This window comes from Anabrus simplex, chromosome 3, assembly GCF_040414725.1.
Source record: "Anabrus simplex isolate iqAnaSimp1 chromosome 3, ASM4041472v1, whole genome shotgun sequence".
NCBI classification, from domain to species: Eukaryota; Metazoa; Arthropoda; class Insecta; order Orthoptera; family Tettigoniidae; genus Anabrus; species Anabrus simplex.
Genome location: NC_090267.1, coordinates 332,998,615 through 333,018,409, shown reverse-complemented (window position 1 = coordinate 333,018,409; position 19,795 = coordinate 332,998,615). Strand labels below are relative to the sequence as shown.

General features: G+C 38.6%; 1 protein-coding gene across 6 annotated transcripts in view; it reads left to right on the top strand.

The window, feature by feature from the left end:
* exd (extradenticle) overlaps positions 1-19,795 on the top strand; it is a 706,865-nt gene that overhangs the window by 585,322 nt on the left and 101,748 nt on the right. For all 6 annotated transcript variants that reach the window (XM_067143186.2, XM_067143187.2, XM_067143189.2 and 3 more), the window contains exon 4: positions 7,318-7,508. In XM_067143186.2, coding sequence (XP_066999287.1) covers positions 7,318-7,508 — 191 coding nt within the window. The remainder of the gene's footprint in view (positions 1-7,317; positions 7,509-19,795) is intronic.

Below are 19,795 nucleotides of genomic sequence, written 5' to 3'. Positions count from 1 at the left end.
ATACTGACAAAGTGGGGTTTGTCGTAGTTCAAAAATTACCCACGCACCAAATTGCGTGGTGAACGAAGTCACTGAACGCTTCAGGACTTAGTGATGTACGTCCAGCGCACATGGTCCTTATTCTGTTTGCCATTTTGGAACACCGGAAACTTTTTTATATTTAAAAAAATACCTAGTAATTTCTGTGTTCTCTATAACAAATGAGTTCAATGTTCTATAAGTTTTTAATAATTACTCTTGTAATCATATTGAAAATTTGTCCGACTGAAAATTAAGAATTATTTAAATATGAATCCAAAATATTTAGTCACTGATTTGGAGTAGAAAAGTAACAAAATATTGGCTTCGAAATTTCGTTTTAGCAGTAATGTCTTGCTTTTGTATTGTTGTCCATATTATAAAGCGATACTTCAGAAATACATTATTTTTTCACTGGACATGAAAATTTGACAAATGTTGTGTCCAAAAGCATTATGAAGGTTTGTCTATATGCTTCCAAGAGCAATTTAGTGAGAGATCAAACGCAAACCTTTAAATATATCAAAACTACAAATATGGATTTCCGTTATTTGGGAAATAAACAGCTCCTATAAGAAAACATAATACATTTCCAATAATACTGCCTTACTCACTACAGGATCGGATGATGATTCTTCAGATAATGCTTCTCTGAGTTGTGTGTTGAAGTCAGAATTATTCGATTATCGATATTATCACGACTAGATAATGGATACCAAGGTCTGCCTAGCCGAAGTAGTATAGGCGTGCTTGATTCACTGGAAGGGCGCAAGTTCGATTCCCCATCAGTAAGTTGAAACATTTAGAAACGAAATGTTTTCCACTTCTGGAAAGGCACATGGGACTGATGTTCATTCAGCCTAGTTCAAAAATGAGTACAAGGTTACTTCCTGGGTACGAAGGTGATCGGTCATAAAGTTCACTACTCTATTCTTTGTGCATCAGTGGTTGAGTGTCGGCCTCCGGTTTCAAGATCGCGAGTTCAAACCCGCCGGAAGTAGTCGTATTTTTGAAAGGTGAAAAAAAAAATCAGTACCTTCGACATTCCGTGTAAATGACCTGTCGTGACGCATTTGGTATTCACCCGACAAAATTAATTAATATTCCACCATAGATCGCCAAGCAGAGATTTGGTTTACTGTGCCATTTGGTAGAGTGAAACGGAACGTGGAAATTGACACGCTGGCAGCCTAAATACGTCTAATTAAAATACCTGGACACTGTAATCGAGGTCACATTATTATTATTATTATTATTATTATTATTATTATTATTATTATTATTATTATTATTATTATTATTATTATTATTATTATTGCCAACTGCTGCATAAGTCATGGAATACTGCAAAGCGTGCGAGTGCGAACTGCCTAATGACGGGGGCTATGTGGAGTGCAAGGGGTGCGGAAATGCATGGCACTATGATTGCTCCGCCCTGAAAGAAAATTCGTACCGTGCGATGAGCAAGGACAAGAAAACAAAATGGCGATGTGCTGAATGCAGAAAGAAAGTGGACACTAGCAGTAACGCAAAAAAAAGCGATGACTTGACGGACATCAACAAAAAATTAACATTAGTTGTGGACTTGAAAGATGCAGTGAATGAAATGAAGGAAGAACTGAGGGAAAGTGTTAAAAGTCAGAAGTTCATTTGTGAACAGTATGAGGACATTAGGACAGGAATGCAGAGCATGATTAAACAGATAAAGGAGTTGGAAAAGAAAGTGTAGTGTTTAACAGATGCATGCAAAGAAAAGGATGATATAATTCATGAACAGGAAATTAGAATACAAGAACTTGAGCAATATTCCAGAAATAGAAACCTTTTGCTACATGGTATTCCAGAGAAAGATGAGGAAGATGTTGAAGAAATAGCATGCAGAATTGCAGCAGAGCTGGATGTTCCATTGTGTAAAACTGAAATAGATGCAGCACACAGAGTTCCAACCAGGAAAGAAGGAGTACCCAAACCCATCATAATTCAGCTACCAAGGAAGAAGAGAGACCTAATGCTCGCAAGAAGGAAAAGCAAGACCATCCTTAACTCCAAAGTTATTGGACCAACTGAAGGAGGGAAGGTACTTGTCACGGAGCAACTGTCCCCTTACATGGCTAATCTTCGCTGGGAGGCATGGAGACAGGCGGACATCAAAGGATGGAAGTACGTATGGGTGAAGCAGGGAAAGCTGTTCGCTAGAAAGGAAGAGAAAACTACTCCGGTAAGAATTCTTTCAAAAAAAGACATTGAAAAAATCCAGTAACTGGCTGAAAATATCAATATTTAATTTTACTCTAGTGTATCTTAAATTTAGTTATGGATGTTAGTTACATTGATAATTGTAGTTTATTACTAGACTCAAAGGTATACAATAATTGTGATGAATGGCTACAGATGACAAAGAAACAAGAAAGTGAAATGTCCCTACTTCATATGAATATAAGATCAATTAGAAAATATTGGGATCAGATGGTTATAATATTAAGACACAGCAGGCCACTGGTAGATGTGCTAATATTTAGTGAAATAAATGTAAATAATGAAATGGAAATTGAGCAGTATGAGTTAGAAGGATATAGTATGCATTATTCAATAAGAAATGTTTCTAGGGGTGGAGGAATAGTCATTTTTGTCAAGGAAGGGTTCATATTTAAAGAAAAGAAATGTATAACAAATCAATTTGAAAATTTATCAGGGGAAGTTTGGATTAATGGAACACTATATGGGATCATTTTGGCAGTATACAGACCACCTGACTATAATCCAAAGGATTTTGTGGAGGAGTTAGATCTTCATTTACATAGTATGAATGCCAGAAACTTAATAATTATTGGGGACATGAACATAGATATTCTGAAAGACAGCAGAGTCACATCCTTGTACAATAATGTGCTAGCAGATCATCAGTTAGTTCATTGCATTAACAAGTTCACAAGGGAAGAATATGTAAATGGAAAACTAACACAATCCTGCATCGACCATGCATTGATTAGGAGTGGGAAAAATGTAAGAGATTCTTCTGTAATTCAGACTAAAGTTTCTGATCATTATATAATAACTGTACAGATATCATATGATACTAGGTGTAATAAATATGTTCCTAGTGAAAAAGTTATAGATAACATACAGGAAAGGGTGAGTAAATCCATGTTAAGAACAGAAATAGAAATTATTGCAAAAGAAATAAATGAGAACATGAGTTCAGATGATATATACATGAACATTTGCAATGCAGTTAACAAGGCAACTATTGAAACGAAGGATACAAAAAAACAGAAGAGAAGGAAAGACTCTCAACCATGGCTGACGGGTGCTATAATAGAAAAAATCAAAGAAAGGGACAGACTTTTCAAAAGATGGAAAAATGCATCAAATTTAAATCCAGAAAATAAGGAAAATTTAAGGAGGTTATATAAAAGAATGAGGAATGATATAATAGCTGATATTCAAAAAGCAAAAAGAAAGTATTACAGATTGCAGTTTGAAAGTTGTAGAGGGGACATGAAGAAAACTTGGGAAGTATTAAATGATGTGCTAAAGACTAAAAAGAAATGGACAATAGAAGAAACGGTAAGACATTATTTAGGAAGGCAAGACTCACTAGAAAATATAGTTGATAACTTTTCAAAAACATTTTCAGAACAGCTAGACAAGGTAGTACATGAATGTAGAGTACAACGAAGACCATTGCCTAATACAGAGAGACTTTCATCATTTTATCTACCACTAGCAAGTACAGCAGATATAGCACACATAATTGAAGGAATGGACATAAATAAATCACCAGGCATGGATAAATTAACAGTTAAACATCTGAAAGATAACATAGACATAATAACACCAGTAATACAGAAGCTAATCAATACAATAATAGAGACAGGTATTTTCCCAAAGGATCTGAAGACTGCCATAGTGAGACCTATTTACAAGCAAGGTTCACATTTACAGTATGGAAACTATAGACAGATATCTATTCTTCAAACTATAGGTAAAGCAGTTGAAAGATACATTGCTGATCACCTAATCTCATATTTAGAAAAATTTAAAATTATTGATGAACATCAATTTGCTTATCAAAAACACAAGGGTACAAGTAATCTTCTTGAGGAATTCTCCAATTTGATCAATGGGAAGCTAAATCAAAGTATGCACATTTTAGCTATGTTTATTGATTTCTCAAAGGCATTTGATTCAATTTCCCATGAAAAAATTATTGCAGCCTTAAGCAAAATTGGGGTAAGAGGAACACCACTAAAAGTTTTTGAAAGTTATCTGACTGACCGAACGTATAGGGTAAAAATTGATAATATATATGGAGAAATAACTTCTATTAAAAGAGGTGTTCCACAAGGAAGTATCCTAGGACCCATTTTGTATATTATTTTTGTCAATGATATAAGCTCATGTTTTAAAAAATGTAAATATTTCATGTATGCAGACGATAAACTAATTGTATCAGTACATAAAAACCCAAAAGTAGCAGAGAAGCATTTACAAATGGAGTACAACTACTTTCAAGAATGGTGCCATGATAAGGGTCTAATAATTAACACTTCAAAAACAAAAGTCTTGTACATTTCTACCCCAAAAATGCAAAGAGAAAACATTAAGATAACAGGCCATTCAGTTCAGTGCATTCACGATGGTGAACAAAAATCATGCAATTGTGACTATGTAATAGAGGAAGTTGATAACATGAAATATTTAGGTATGGTAATAGATAGATATTTTTCATGGAAGCAACATATTAATAAGTTGTGTGAAAGACTGAGGCTAAGCTTGTTCAAAATGCAAATGGTTAAGTATATAATACCTCATGATAGCTTAAAATTGGTTTATCATTCACTTGTTGAGTCACTTATATCATATGGTGTAAGTGTATGGGGATCAGCTTCTGTTACAGACATAAACATGGTACAAATGTTACAAAATCGCATTGTCAAAGCATTCTTTTGGTATGAAAACAGAGGAATATTTAGCTTAAGTGAGGATATGTTAACAGGGATGTACCAGAAAGAAAGGTTCTTGAGAGTTAAACAACTTTATATGTACAACATAATTAAAGAAAATTACTGGAAGCCACAATATAGAATTGTTAATGAACATACACATGGAACAAGACTGAGGCATATAAGTTATTTTCAGGTCATGAGGTACTACAACAAATATGGATCCAGAACACTGCAAGTTGTAGTTCCTAAATTTTTGAACAAGTTGCCCTCAGAATTGACACACTTGAAAACCAAATATCAACTAAAAAAACATGTGAAACTATGGATCATAGATAATAAAATTACAGTTTAAATATTTGTTCATGAATGAAAAATGTACCAAAGACTTATCTACTTTGAGTGATACTTTCAGGGATTAAGAAAAACTCACACCACAGGACAAAATTACAATGCTAATGTAAATATACATACCTTATTAATGTTGTAAACAGTAAGTATTGCAACAATGTATACAAATGTGAAACAACTACACCGGCAGATAAGCACATCAAGTGCTTTGCAGGTGTAAATAATTGCAAAGATAATGTATAATATCCTACTGCATATTTGCAAATGTATTTTAGATAAGTTACAAATAAAATAAAAAATAAATAAAAATTAAAAAAAATAAAAAAAATATTATTATTATTATTATTATTATTATTATTACCGGTGTTGTTATTGAGGTTGCTGATGGTGGAAGTATTTGCCTTCCACTCCTCCAAGGGCCTTCATGACGTATGTAAATATGGCTTTGCTTTGCTTAACAGACACAAATATTTAAAAAAATCAAATTTTCCATTTCGTATGTTTTCATTTATAAGTTTTGACTAGACAGTCTGTGTGTGTTCAATTTTTGAGCCCTATGAATAAAGTAAACGACACTATATATCGAGCGTGTCTCTTGTTCGTACATTCAGTGAAGTTATGTAGTCCCGACATTCACAGGTAATGCCGGAACTACGATTCTCTGCTCGAGCGGGCGTGTGTATTATTAGCGGAGGAAAGTCCACAAATGTATGGTCGTCGTGCCGTCCGCAGTAGTGGAGGGGAAACGCGTCTGATTCGTAAGCGGAATATCGTAGGTTCTATCCCCAGGCTCCACAGTGAAGGTTTATGTAGGCCTATATAATAAAGTGATACAGAAGCGTCTACTCTAAACGGTTAGAGAGCTCGCGCCATCTAGCCGTCTTAGGAACGTTGGTTCTGTACGAAATTTCTGGTGAAATGGGCGACAACCTTGTATTTCTGTTATGGCATAAAAGCCAGATGTTTCGGGTAGAATATGACCGAAATATGAAGTGTGGACTTGCGTTCCAGGAAGTCTTAAGGTAATCAAGAGTATGTATGTTGAGTTTTCAACCCGAAGGCTGGTTAGATCGCAAACAGCCTAGACGTCACTGAAGGGGCGTTCTAGGAAATTGAGAGTGAGGTACCGGTATCTTCCCGGTACTTTGCCCGGAGATGGATGTGGCCTGCATATATAATATTCTGACGTCTGGAGGGGCGAGGCAGAACTCAAATCGAGCGAGAGGTTTGTTCCATAGAAGACACGACTATTAAGTTACATAATAAGATGTGTAAATGCTACGACTGCCGCACATTGCTGCGTTTTAACGAACAGCAAGTTGTGAAACAGAACACACACCGGGTATTTTCCTATCCCAGTCTTTGTCGGTGCGACGTAAAGCAAATTGTAAAATAATAATAATAATAATAATAATAATAATAATAATAATAATAATAATAATAATAATAATCCCCAGCAATGTTACATCGCTGTGTAACCTACCTGTGGTGGGACTTGAAGACCCGCTTTTCGGTTGCGGCACTCCATGGCCATGGAAAACATTTCTGCTTAATGATTATACTTATTTGCTTAGATCGAACCACTCCCCATTTGAACGGGATGTGAACTCAGTTGTCATCCTGGACATTGAAATGTTGTCTAAAAGACGCCAACGAGTGGGTTTGTGCATAATTGTCTTTCTCTCTATATTTATTTTTTAAATTTTCGCCTCATACTTTTTTTCTTGGATCAGGCATACAGAAGTTGAAAATAGATTCTGTTGCTTTTTTTAATTTTTTTTGGTCTCACAGGGCATCAATGTAAACTGCTGGAAATAACTTTATTAAACTCAGAAGGTGAGGGAAGGATGGATTGGCTGTAATTGATTCGATTAGTGCAGAGAAGTTTGAAACGATCCTTTAAATATATCCATTATAGTATTATATGTATCGAAGAATTGTGTGAAGGAAAGAGTTCGAGATCTCTATGTGTTGTTTACGAACCTGCTTTTGTTTGTTTCAGGCGTGCAACGAGTTCACAACGCATGTGATGAACCTACTCCGTGAGCAGTCCCGCACGAGGCCCATCACGCCCAAGGAGATCGAGCGCATGGTCCAGATCATTCACAAGAAGTTCTCCTCCATCCAGATGCAGCTCAAACAGAGCACCTGTGAGGCTGTCATGATCCTACGTTCCCGCTTCCTTGACGCCAGGTGAGCTGCTTTCTTCTCCGCTGTGGAGAGCGAAATGGTTCATGTCTCTCTATTTTCGCCCTTCTTGTTCCTTACCTTTCCTTTGCCAATAATTTTTCGAAGGTTGGGTCTACCACTTGTTTCTCTTCAGTTCACTGTAACCCATTTCCCTTCATTGACGGCTATAAATGTTATCATATATTTAATTGTCCGGCTCCATGGCTAAGTGGTTAGCGTGCTGGCCTTTGGTCACAGTGGGTCTCGGGTTAGATTCCCGGCAGGGTCGGGAATTTTAAACATAATTGGTTAATTTCCCTGCCACGGGGACTGGGTGTATGTGCCGTCTTAATTATCATTTTATCGTCGTCGTCGTCGTCATCATCATCATCATCATCATCATCATCATCATCATCATCATCACGACACGCAGGTCGCCTACGGGAGTCAAATCGAAAGACCTGCACCAGGCCTCTCCGGAGGCCACACCCATTTATTTTATGTTATGTGTTTAATTCGGATATGTCGTACTGTGATCGTTTATTTAGTTCAATTGAAAATGGAAATACACAGCCTGTTTCTAGTCATTCGACCAGGTCAGGAATGGAATGAATTAAGCCCTCGTCTAGCGGCGAGGATAGTAATTGTGCCGGCTGCCGAAGCCTGTCGCACTCCTCTGGAGCAATGATTAATGAATAACAGATGAAACAAAATTATATTGGAGAGTGTTGCTGGAATGAAAGATGACGGGGAAAACCGGAGTAACCGGAGAAAAACCTGTCCCGCCTCCGCTTTGTCCAGCATAAATCTCACATGGAGTGACCGAGATTTGAACCACGGAACCCAGCGGTGAGAGGCCGCCGCGCTACTGCCTGAGCCACGGAGGCTCAAAATTGTAATTAATTTTATGTTCTCAAGAATTATTGCTAGTGTATGTACGGACCCTGTTCTTATCCGAAGGCCATTTCTCTAATGTATAGGGACTACATTGCGTTTACAAAATAGGTCATTGTGTTTACTGGAAGTCCTTTTTGAATCTTCGGCCCTTAAATTGCATCAGTCATAATCATTAAAATCAATCAACACTGATCTAGTAATAAGTGTTAAGAATTGATGTGTCCGACTCCTTTACTGAATAGTCAGCGTTGAGGCTTTCGGTTCAAGGGGTTGCGAATTCGATTCCCGGCCGGGTCGGGGATTTATATCGCGTCTGATTAATTATTCTGGCTCGGGGACTGCGTGTTTGTGTTTGTCCCAGCATTCTCCTCTTCATATTCCTTCCATATAGGGTTGACTTCGGAAAGGACATCCGGTCGTAAAACAAGGCCAAACTCCCATGTGCGACATAGTCGCACCCGCGACCCTACGATTGCGGAAACAAACGGTAGAAGAACAACGTAGAACAGCTTAAAAAAAGCTATTTTAGCATATGACACACAGCATTCTTCTGAGATTGACTTGACCTACTATTTAACGGACACCCTGTACAGTAGCTGTACGGGCTTATATGAATGGTGTGGAGGCTTTTGACATTTATTTCAACAACCTCTTTGCCGACTTAGTTTGGGAACAGCAGAATCTTGCTTCAAAAGTATCTTTCGTTTCGTATGGGAAACAAACAGACCATCGGCTTCCGACTCCTTTTTAACTAAAAAGAAACGCTGAAGCGTTATCCTCCAGACGGATAACTGACAGGCAGACAGGCACCCGAATTTAACACTACTAGGATCGTCAAATTTTTAAAATCTAGTTTGTCGTAAAAAAAAAAAAACAAAAAACCCGAAATATCAAGTTTGACAATCATATGTGAAATTATCTGTATTTTTCTAACAAAATTTTAAAACTAGGCTGATTAATCACGTTCTCGGCCCACAAGTGGCCACAGCTGGTCCGTGGTCCGATAGCTCTGCACTCCGACCGGCCAACCGAGCAGAAGGGAAACCGCAAAAACTGATTACAACGCTGTAATGAGGCATAGACGGCAAGTAAGGAATAAGGTAATTTGCTTTCTTCATTGGACCAGAGAGTCCGACTCGTTGGCTGAATGGTCAGCTTACTGGTCTTCGGTTCAGAGGGTCCCGGGTTCGATTCCCGGCTGGGTCGGAGATTTTAACCTTAATTGGATAATTCCAATGGCTCGGTGGCTGGGTGTTTGTGTTGTCTCCAACATCCCTGCAACTCGCATAGCACACACAACACTATCCTCCACCACAATAACACGCAGTTACCTACACATGGCAGATGCCGCCCACCCTCATCGGAGGGTCTGCCTTGCAATGGTTGCACTCGGCTAGAAAAAGCCACACGAAATGAATGAATTAATTAATTTTAATTAATTAATTAATTAATTAAAATTGGACCAGAAAGTGCTATTGCAGCACGATAGCCCCCTTTCCTAACATCCAGATGCACTAGTGCTCCGAACGTCATTACTCATCACCGCTCATGCCTTAGTGGCTTCCATGCAGTCACTTGAGACTTCATTGGAAGCTATATTTTGTTCTGGCCTATGCCAAGAGACAGTTGCGAAAATACTATATCCATCAAGAAATAGCAACGAGCGGGTCTTGGATTCTACTGAACCGAGAAGAATAAATGTTTATCTGCATAGTGTATGTCAGCCTGCTGCTGTATAACTTGTTAGCATCTAAAATCCAGGATCTGGCTGTATCTGAAAGGTATTCAAGGGACCGAGACAGCGGTGGAAGCTGTTCTTTAGCGGATGTTAGTCCAGACGGCGAGGGTGTTGTGATTTTTCGTCCAGAACTAGTGGAAAGACACATTGTTGTTGGGCTTCCAGTTTAACGTGCTGTCGCTCCCCGACTTAATTCCCTCGAACCCATCCGTTATTCTTCCGCCGCTATTTGTATGCAAATTGGTCGTGCGCAAGCCGAGAGCAATATTAAAATTTCAGCGAAGCCTTTTACCTACATACTCAAGATTCGGGCTGTCGCAATCAGTCACCTCACTTGGGGCCAATACATCCTTGCACTGTGCTCGCACTCGCAATTTGACAAAGTACCGTACTGCATTAACAATCCGTTATTCTAAATTTTCTGGGAAGTAAGAATTGGCTTCACATTCGCTCCTTAATTCAAAGTTTGAAATTGAAAAGTTCGGTAATAATCAAAGATAAAGATGATGGTGATAATGATAATGAAAGAAATTATCGCTCATGGCATCATAGAATTCTAATAGTCTACATTCAATTAAAGTAGCTACTTTGTTCCACATAACATGATGAGATTGTAACCAAGCCTTTACTGCAGGTAGTCTAAAAGTACCTCTTGTATGCTGTTTTGGAGCACCTTTATTACTGTGAACAATTTAGTCTAGAAAAGTTTGAAATTGAAAAAGTTGGGTAATAATCAGTTATGATGTTGATAAGAAAAATCATCGCTCATGCTATCATGGAATTCCGATACGGGTACGAACATACTTCTAGTAAAAACAAAAGGAAAATATAGCTACTTTCTAGAACATAACATGATGAGACTGTAACAAAGTCTTTACTACAGGTATTCTGAAAGTACGTCTTGTATGCTGTTTTTGGCGCGCCTTTATTACGAACAATTTATTCTAGAAGTGAGTCACTCTTGTTAGTGCGTCCGAAAGTAAGCTAATACAGCCTGTAAAATAGTATTGGTGCGTGCAGTTTCTCCAGCAAATACCGTTCTTGACACTTAAGTAGTGTGGCTTGCTCTTTATAAATAGAGCATTCGTAGTATTATATTAGATTTGGGACGTATCCAATAATATGCCCACATGATGCTGAAACATGGTGATAAAAACCGCAGTAAAAAACTTGTCTTATAAGAACTTAAATGAGCTTTCATTCGATAGACGGTGAGTTCGAACCCCACCGTTGGCAGCCCTGAATATTGTTTTCCGTCGTTTCCCATTTTCACATCATCTGGGAGTGTGCCATAATTAAGGCTATGGCCGCTACCTTTCCAGTATTAGCGTTTTCCCCATCCTCGCGACGCCGAAAACTTTCGATGTGTTAGTGCGACGTTAAACCACCAGGGGGAAAAACTACTTCAGTTCAGCCTTCACTGGGAATTTGTTGAGTAATAATAATAATAATAATAATAATAATAATAATAATAATAATAATAATAATAATAATAATAATAATCTTTAGACTGTAATTCTTGCACCGGGCGAGTTGGTCGTGCGGTCAGGGACGCACAGTTGTGAGCTTGCACCCGGGAGATAGTGGGTTCGAACCCCACTGTCGGCAGCCCTGAAGATGGTTTTCCATGGTTGTGCAATTCACAGGCAAGTGCATCTAAGGAGATGGAAATCTGACAATGTCAAGCAAGGTTAACAGATGTATAGACGACTTGAACATAGAGAATGTTGGCCAGCAAAAGAAGAAAAAAAAATGGCTCTCTGAAAATGCAAAGAAAACCGTGGGAAAACCGTGGAAATAGTTACTACAAAATATGAAATGTAGAAAACAATCAGTCTAGTTCCACAATGCATCTAAAATTCTGCTGCTTATAATAAAGATGAGGAAGATTAAATTAATAGTAAGATCTCAGAGTCCCAGTTTGGCTTCGGACGGAGCTTAAGCACAAGATATGCTATTGGCTGTGTGAGAATCCTCATGGATAGAATGATATCCATGTAGGCTTACTTCTAATTTCCTCATTCTTGAGATTTTCTACCCGTATTCGTCTGCAGACAGATTTCGTTTTCTCTCTGCTAGGCGTAGAGATCCTTACTTCACTACAGATCAGATAGTAGTCCGTATCATAAAAAATCCGCGGTATACCCGCACATTCCTAACAAATTTTCAGAATTCAAAGTTCGTTTAAAATTGTCTTATGGAGTTGGTGCCCTACCCTCCCATGCGTAGCGGTGAATAGCCATGTGCTTGAAGAATTTATTCATAACTGCCAATCCCATACTAGCACTAAAGTCTGGTAAACGCTTCTCATATCTTCCCCACATTTATCCATCACCTTCTCATATGCTTAAGTTCTATTTCTAACTCTCGCATTGAAATCGCCCATTAGCACTATAACATCCTTGCTGCTGACCCTGACTACGATGTCACTTAGTGTTTCATAAAAATTTGTCAACTTCGGCCTCATCTGAACCTTCACATGGTTAATAGGTTGAGACAGTTATTTTCTTAATTCCTCCACTGTCTAAATCTACCTACATCATTCGCTCATTTATGTGTCTAACGGGAACTATGTTGCTTGTAATAGCATTCCTGATGAACAATCCTACCTGACACTCTGCCCTTCCCCTTTTAACACCTATGACGAACAAAAATCTCCTATCTCTTCCTCGTTATGTCCCCTTACCCGAATATCACTAATTCCTAACACATCCAGACGCAACCTCTTTGTTGACACAACCAGTTCTACTTTTCTCTTCCATAAGCCCCATTAATATTGATAGCTCCTCATCGAATTCCATTTCGTTCGCCAAGCTGTTCTCAAGGAATCCGCTACATTATTTTAACATTTAAAAATAAAAGAAGAAAAAATTGGAAACATGCTCGAATGGGGTCCATGCGTCTTTTCGTATGGGGGAATTTTGTGCCATTTGAGCGTTTTCAGTTTTCAACGAAAGACATTCCTAGGAACTTTATTCCTAGATCCCGTTGTATTTTTCCATGCTACTGACATAACTGCGTCTATATTATTAATGTTATTAGATACTGTATTTGTAATAATCTGAAGTAACTTAATTGCTTTATAAATGTGTGATTAGTCAGCAATCTGATCATGGAGGTCTAATTCATATTTGATCATTTTAAGTGTTGTTCCATTGTCCCATTAATGAAAAAAAGGATTTAACATAGTCCAGTGCGGACCGGCACTTACTATATTTGACGTTTGTACAGATAGAGCCCCAAGTGCTATGACTCATATGGCATACCCCACCCCCTCTACGGCGCAGCCCGCGGCTGATTGACAGCTGGGGGAAGCCACGCACGTCTTACTTGTAGCAGTCGGAGTGGTACAGTCGTCTGCTCCTCAAACTTGATCGCCCTGACACCATTTTCTGATATCGGTTTCAGTAAATTGTAGTATATCTGGTGGTATTTGATCCTGGATGTTGCACCAACATTTTCAGTTTTTATATGAAAAAGCTTACAGAAACAACAAGAACCTCTCATTAAGTAATGAACTACATTCCTATTAAAACTGAAATATCCCGGCAGTTAAACACAGAAAAGAAGAGGCTAATTATACAGTATAACTAAAGTTATTTTCACCTCACTTGAATTGAAAATTTGCCCTCCTGTTTTTCATTGATTCAAAATGTTAATATTATGGTTTGGTGTGGCGTACCCTTGTGACTTGGAAAATAAATTACCGTTGCGAGAGAAGAGAAAGCAGGAATTAATGGAATTAATCATCTCCGCAGAATGGTGGAATCTAACAGGGACATTTGGATTTCTTTTCTCTCTCGGAAGGGGTTTGCTGTTCTCGTGCAACAGCCAAGGAGCGATACTAGCGATACTACGTACAGGCTTAAGCTCGACCCTCTGAAATTACATTGCGCCGCGCTGTCCGCTAGGGAGTTGCCGTACGAAAGCAAACCCCCTGAGTTCGTTTCGAAGCCGGGCAGAGTTTATTGGTCCATTGCGAAGCATTGGTACTTAGAACGATCAAAGATGGTTGATTTTTAACATATTTAAGAATATATGTTAGGTTCATTAAAGTAGAAAATTAGAAAAGACGACAAATGAAGTGGAAAATTACTGAGAGTTGTACAAGACTGCAAAAATGCACCACCCCTGCTTAAAACGTATACGCGAGTAATACTATATCCATGTTTACTTCAAAATAAATTGTTATTCTTCTTCTATATGAGCGGTTATTGAGCGTTGCTGGAATGAAAGTAATGGTAAGCTTCAGAAATCATGCTGACCTTCACCGTCTCTAGCATAATTTCCGATGGTTTTCATTCGGAATTCAGTGGTGCAAGGACCTCGTCTAGCAGACTGAGACCTGGCAAGGTGTATGCTACTATTCTTCTCTCTAAACTTTTCCCTAATGCTATGGGATCGACACTTCGTTTGGCTTTGTTATACGGCCGGTTGCTCCTTCTTACACCAGCGCTATGTGGAGTGATGTAATCACTATTGAGCTTTTTTTGTGGTTGACGGGATAGTGTGCTGTGTGTAGATTGTGTGCATTGAGACAAGCACAAATATCCCGTCCCTGAGCCAGACAAATTAACCACACGCAGTTAATATCCCCAGCACTGGCAGAAACCGAAGGCCACTGCCTTTGACCATTCAGTCAGGGAGCTGGAATAATAATAATAATAATAATAATAATAATAATAATAATAATAATATAATAATAATAATAATAATAATAATAATAATAATATAATAATAATAATAATAATAATAATAATAATAATAATAATGTTGAGTGGGACTCAGTGTACGTAATGAGAATTAGTTTTGACAAAGAAATGTCTAGTGATGGTAGTGCACATGTCTGGACTTGAAAGAAATGTAGGCCGCCTGTTATCTGCTACATTTGCCTATAGGAAGTTACAGACGTTGATCGTGTCTGATATTGTTACGTGAAGTCATAATGAAGGGTTGGTCTTTCCAGTATTGCCTATTTCTTCTTCAGGCTTGTATGTATGTATGTATGTATGTATGTATGTATGTATGTATAGTCCTCGTCCCGAAGGCTGGTTGGATCCTCAACAGCTCCACCATTTAGCAGTCATAGATGGCCTAGGCATCACTGAAGAGGCGTACTAGGGAAATGAAGAGTGAGGTAGTTCCCGTTGCTTTCCTCACTGAATCGTAAGTTGCTGTTACCTACATATCAATCTGCCAAGCCCACTGACCCTATGAGACCCTATGAGCAACATTTTCACACCGTTCATAGCAGGGACTAGCTGCATAAGGAATGGCGTTACTAGCATAGCTCATACCTCAGTCACTTTCATATTGTCAAAGTCAAGGATAAGACTGAGACAGGTCAATGAAAATAACAAAATTGCTCTAGCCCATACCAGAAGACATAGTTCACTGTAAACACTAGGTCTCGCCAGCAAAGGCATCTTCAAGCTAATGCACGCAAATAAATGGTTAGAGGTCCACTAGATTCAGCATGAATTATAAGCTATATTTAATTTCCATGAATCGAACCAAAATTCCTCACCCGCTTGCGCAGATTGGTGTGAGTCGAAATCGTAGTCCAGAAACTTGATAATCTAAATCATTACATACACTGGTTAACAGGCATAGGCTACTGCATACTCTAAGTATACAGTGGTGTTAACCAAGGTATCCTAAACTTTTCCATCAAGTAACATCGATGATCGAATTTAGTCCTATGTAAAAAAAGTTTTTTGTATTTTTAAAATAATGAAATTAATCGGTCCCACTAGATTTAGCCCGTCCCTGTTATGAAGTACCGCTTTGTCCTCTCCAGAATATTAGTGCTAGTTGTAATGTATTTGCTAAAGGAAGTATCAATACGAATTCTGCAACCATACAGGTTATTAGACGTGTACCAAATACAGTACTTGGACTGTTAAGGTCCATTATCCAACCCCGTGACAATTTTAGCTCAGTGTCTGTTCCACGCAAAATTGCCGATGCCCGTGAAGTCGAGCGTGGCCCTATACGAAGTACGTGAAAAAAGCGACCATTGATTTAAAAACGAAATAAGTGGCCAGTGTAATGAAGACGGGAAAATTCGGAGGATCGCACAGCTAAACCCCCCCCCCCCCCCGCTCTCCTTCCACTCATTAGAACTGTCCTGCTTCTTGTAGTGTTAACTTCAAGTGAATAATACAGTAATACAGTATAATCTAGTTTTGTGTCTTGGTATGGGGGTGTTATCAACTAATACAGATAAGCCGTACGCGCACCAGATAAAGCGGCGATGTGGCGCTGCTCAAAGGAAAAACCAGAGATGACCAGGGGCCTATTCCACGAACGAACTTTGCAACTTTGCACTTTGCACTCTCTATTCAGATTTTGTTCCACCATCACTTTTCAGATTTGTCTTGCAAAGTGAAAAGTTAGAAATATTTTCATTTTTCATGTTCCTGCATCGGTACAGAAGTGCAAAGTGCAAATAAATCAAGTGAAAAGCTTTCAGATATCTTGCAAAAAGTCAATTCCCTTTTCACCTGTTAATTAACAAGCATCTACACTAGTTTATTGGCGTAGAATTTGATTTAGAGATATAATCATGTTACGACGAGAGCTTTTGTTATCAAGTGAGGCTAGTGATGAAGAATCCAGCAAGAGAATGTACAAAGACAGGATTAATTTTCATAACCTCACTTTGACGGAATTTCGTGAGTGTTTTCGTTTTACCCCAATACAAGCTGAGTATATTCTTTAAATGATTGGTCATTATTAATTGAAACCTGCAGCAAAAAGTCAATCCCTTTCGGAAAAAGAACAAATTCTTGTATGCTTACATTGATGAGGAAATGGTGCCCAGCTGCACGGTTTAGCAGCAAAGCATGCGACATCAAAATCAACTATTCGCAAAACTGTTACTAAAGTCGTAGATGCTATGTAATATTTTCTGACATAATACGTTCGCCTGATAATCCACTTAATATAACAAATTAATTTCTATTGAAGGGCGGCTTTCCTTCTGTGTGTGAATGTGTTGACCGTACGCTCGTTAATTTTTATGCCCCTATTGAACACGAAGAGGTTTATGTTGATAAACATGGGCATATTTCTCTCAATATTATTTTTAAAGTTTCCAAAAAAGGATGTCTCGTTTCTCCTTGACAACTTCTAACACTGCCAGCATCTTGTAATTATCCCTCTTTTCCATTATCAAAAATCAAAAATTTGAAACTACCGGTACCACATTTATATCATCTTCAACGTACAAAAAAGACCATTAAAATCATAGAGTATTATAAAGTAAGTATTATAAGTATTTTAAAGTTTCTCAATTATTGCAAAGTGCAAAGTCTTTCTGTTCCACCATGACCTAGGTATTATTTTTCAATTTCTTCGCAAAGTGAAAAGTCCTTGCGTAACAGTGAATCGATCAAGTGCAAAGATGAAAAGTTGCAAAGTTCGTTCGTGGAACAGACCCCAGGAACACTGAAGACATAAACGTGGTGAAATTCTGATTGCTAATGACCGAGCAAGTGGCTGTGTGGTTAGAGTCGTGCAACGGTGAGCTTGCACTCGGGAGATTGTGGGTTCGAACCCCACTGTCGGTAGCCCTAAAGATGATTTTGCGTGGTTTTCCATTTTCACACCAGGCAAATGCTGGGGCTGTACCTTAATTAAGGCCACGGCCGCTTCCTTCCCACTTCTAGCAAATTCGTACCCCATCGTCGCCATAAATGTAATTGTAAAAAAAAATCTGATTGCTTATGTCGCTTAGTGTGTAGTATGAAGCCCTGGATCCTGCCTGTATGCGAAGAAGCGAGCTCGCGAAGAAGACACGTGGGTCTCTAAAATTTAGCTCGATAGTATTGATGAAGCTATCTGGTATTTTTAATTTGTTGTTGTTGTTGTTGTTGTTGAGGGCAAGTCAACGAGAGTCCCGGGGCGAAAACTATGCCCCCCTACTCATCTGTTTAAGGGGAATACCGATGAGTCGGAAAGTCTCTGGTCTGTTACACTAGCGGGGAAAAAACAATCTGGCTGAGAGGTGGTATTTACCTCCCGTCAGAGTGAAACCGCCTCTTCGCTACGGGGAATGAAATCAAAGGCGGGGTCGGAGAGCTATGCTATTCAAATACAAGCCTTATTAACAAACGGGCCATTTCAGTGGTTTAATTTAGAGGTAAATTAGTGAGAAAATAGTGTTAATTTGGAAAAGGCCGAACCATGGATTATTTCCTGTTAAAGCAGGTCATAAGTGATCCAAGGGCCGCCGTGCTTCAGACGAGTCCGCGGCTTCTTGGCTCTCTTGACCCGCTTTATGAGTAGGTTGCCAGGGTCGGTTGTATTACTAGAGGGGATTCTAGTTTTGGCCATCTTAGCTTTTTTATTAATTTGAGTTCTAAGAGTCGGAATGCGAAGTTCAGTTCGTATCCTTCTGTCGTGTTTAAAAAGCTTTTTCAGTACTTTGAGGTACAAGTAAGCTCCTTAGCATTATGCAGATCTTTTATTTTTTGTTTATCGTTTTATTTTGATAAATATTATAATGCCCCTAGTAATTCCCATCCCAGGCTTTGGATTGGCTAAAAGACAGAAACATAACTCATTGAGGGGAGAAAAATAAATTACAAGTTTTTCAAAACAAGACACTCAGAATGATGACACGACTTATCAAAGTAGCCTTCAACAGCCCCTTATTTTACTGACCGCGTTTTTCTCGACACTGCTGTATGTACTACAGTATTTATTGAACTTGGATAAGACAGTCTCAGCAAGTGATTGCTGAGTTCATTCGATTTTTTTCTCCTCTTGTGTGAGTAATTTCAGATATTTCAAAAGAGAGTATGTAATGGGGAACGATGGACTGTTGATGGAACCATGATTGAATAACAAGGGAAATCATTATAATTTTGAAAAGAGTAATTTAATTTACCCTCAAAAAACATTGTGGGAACTAATATATAGTTACCCATCCGAATCAAGAAGCCCAAAAGACATTGTGTGCTGATGAAACAGGCAGGCAAGCGGAGGAGGGCTGAATATGCATGAAGCGCTTGCTCCCAGTTTTCATTAGCAAGTTGCCAAGGAGGAAGACGACTAAGCAGGAGTGATGCCCCGGAAAAGAGAAGAGCTCCAAACTTTGTCAGGCGCTGCCCTCCGGAATTAGTAGCTACAAGCTGCTGCTTGCTTGGAAATTTAATACACTCATAATTAGATTCGCCCTAAACACTTTGGCGGTAAACAGAAAGGGCACGCTAGGTGGAGTTTTTCATAATTTAATGCTCTTCAGATATTTCTTCTTGCATTTCCGTCAAGTCGATGGCTGACTCTCCTTCTCAGTGAATAGCAAACTTGTGTTTTTTTCATAGGCATACACATCTTAATACATCCAGCCTTACCGCAAGTATTATATTAATTTATGTAGCCTACTTAATTATACGGTAAATTTCCAAGTTCTTTGAACTCATTTAAAGAGAGAGTAGTTAGTCAATTAATAGGGAATCTGCCACCTGAGCGACAATCCTAAATGCAGATCGATGATTGATTGAGGTGATAAGGCAAGATGTATGGTCCATTTCACTACAGTTTTTCTTACAACTGTACGCTGCTGAGACAGAAATTGCGCATCCAAGCTGCAACTGATGACGCTAGAGTCACTGCCAGTATGCAGTTTAAGGGTAAGTGAGAATAGTGGGTGTGTACGAGACCTTTT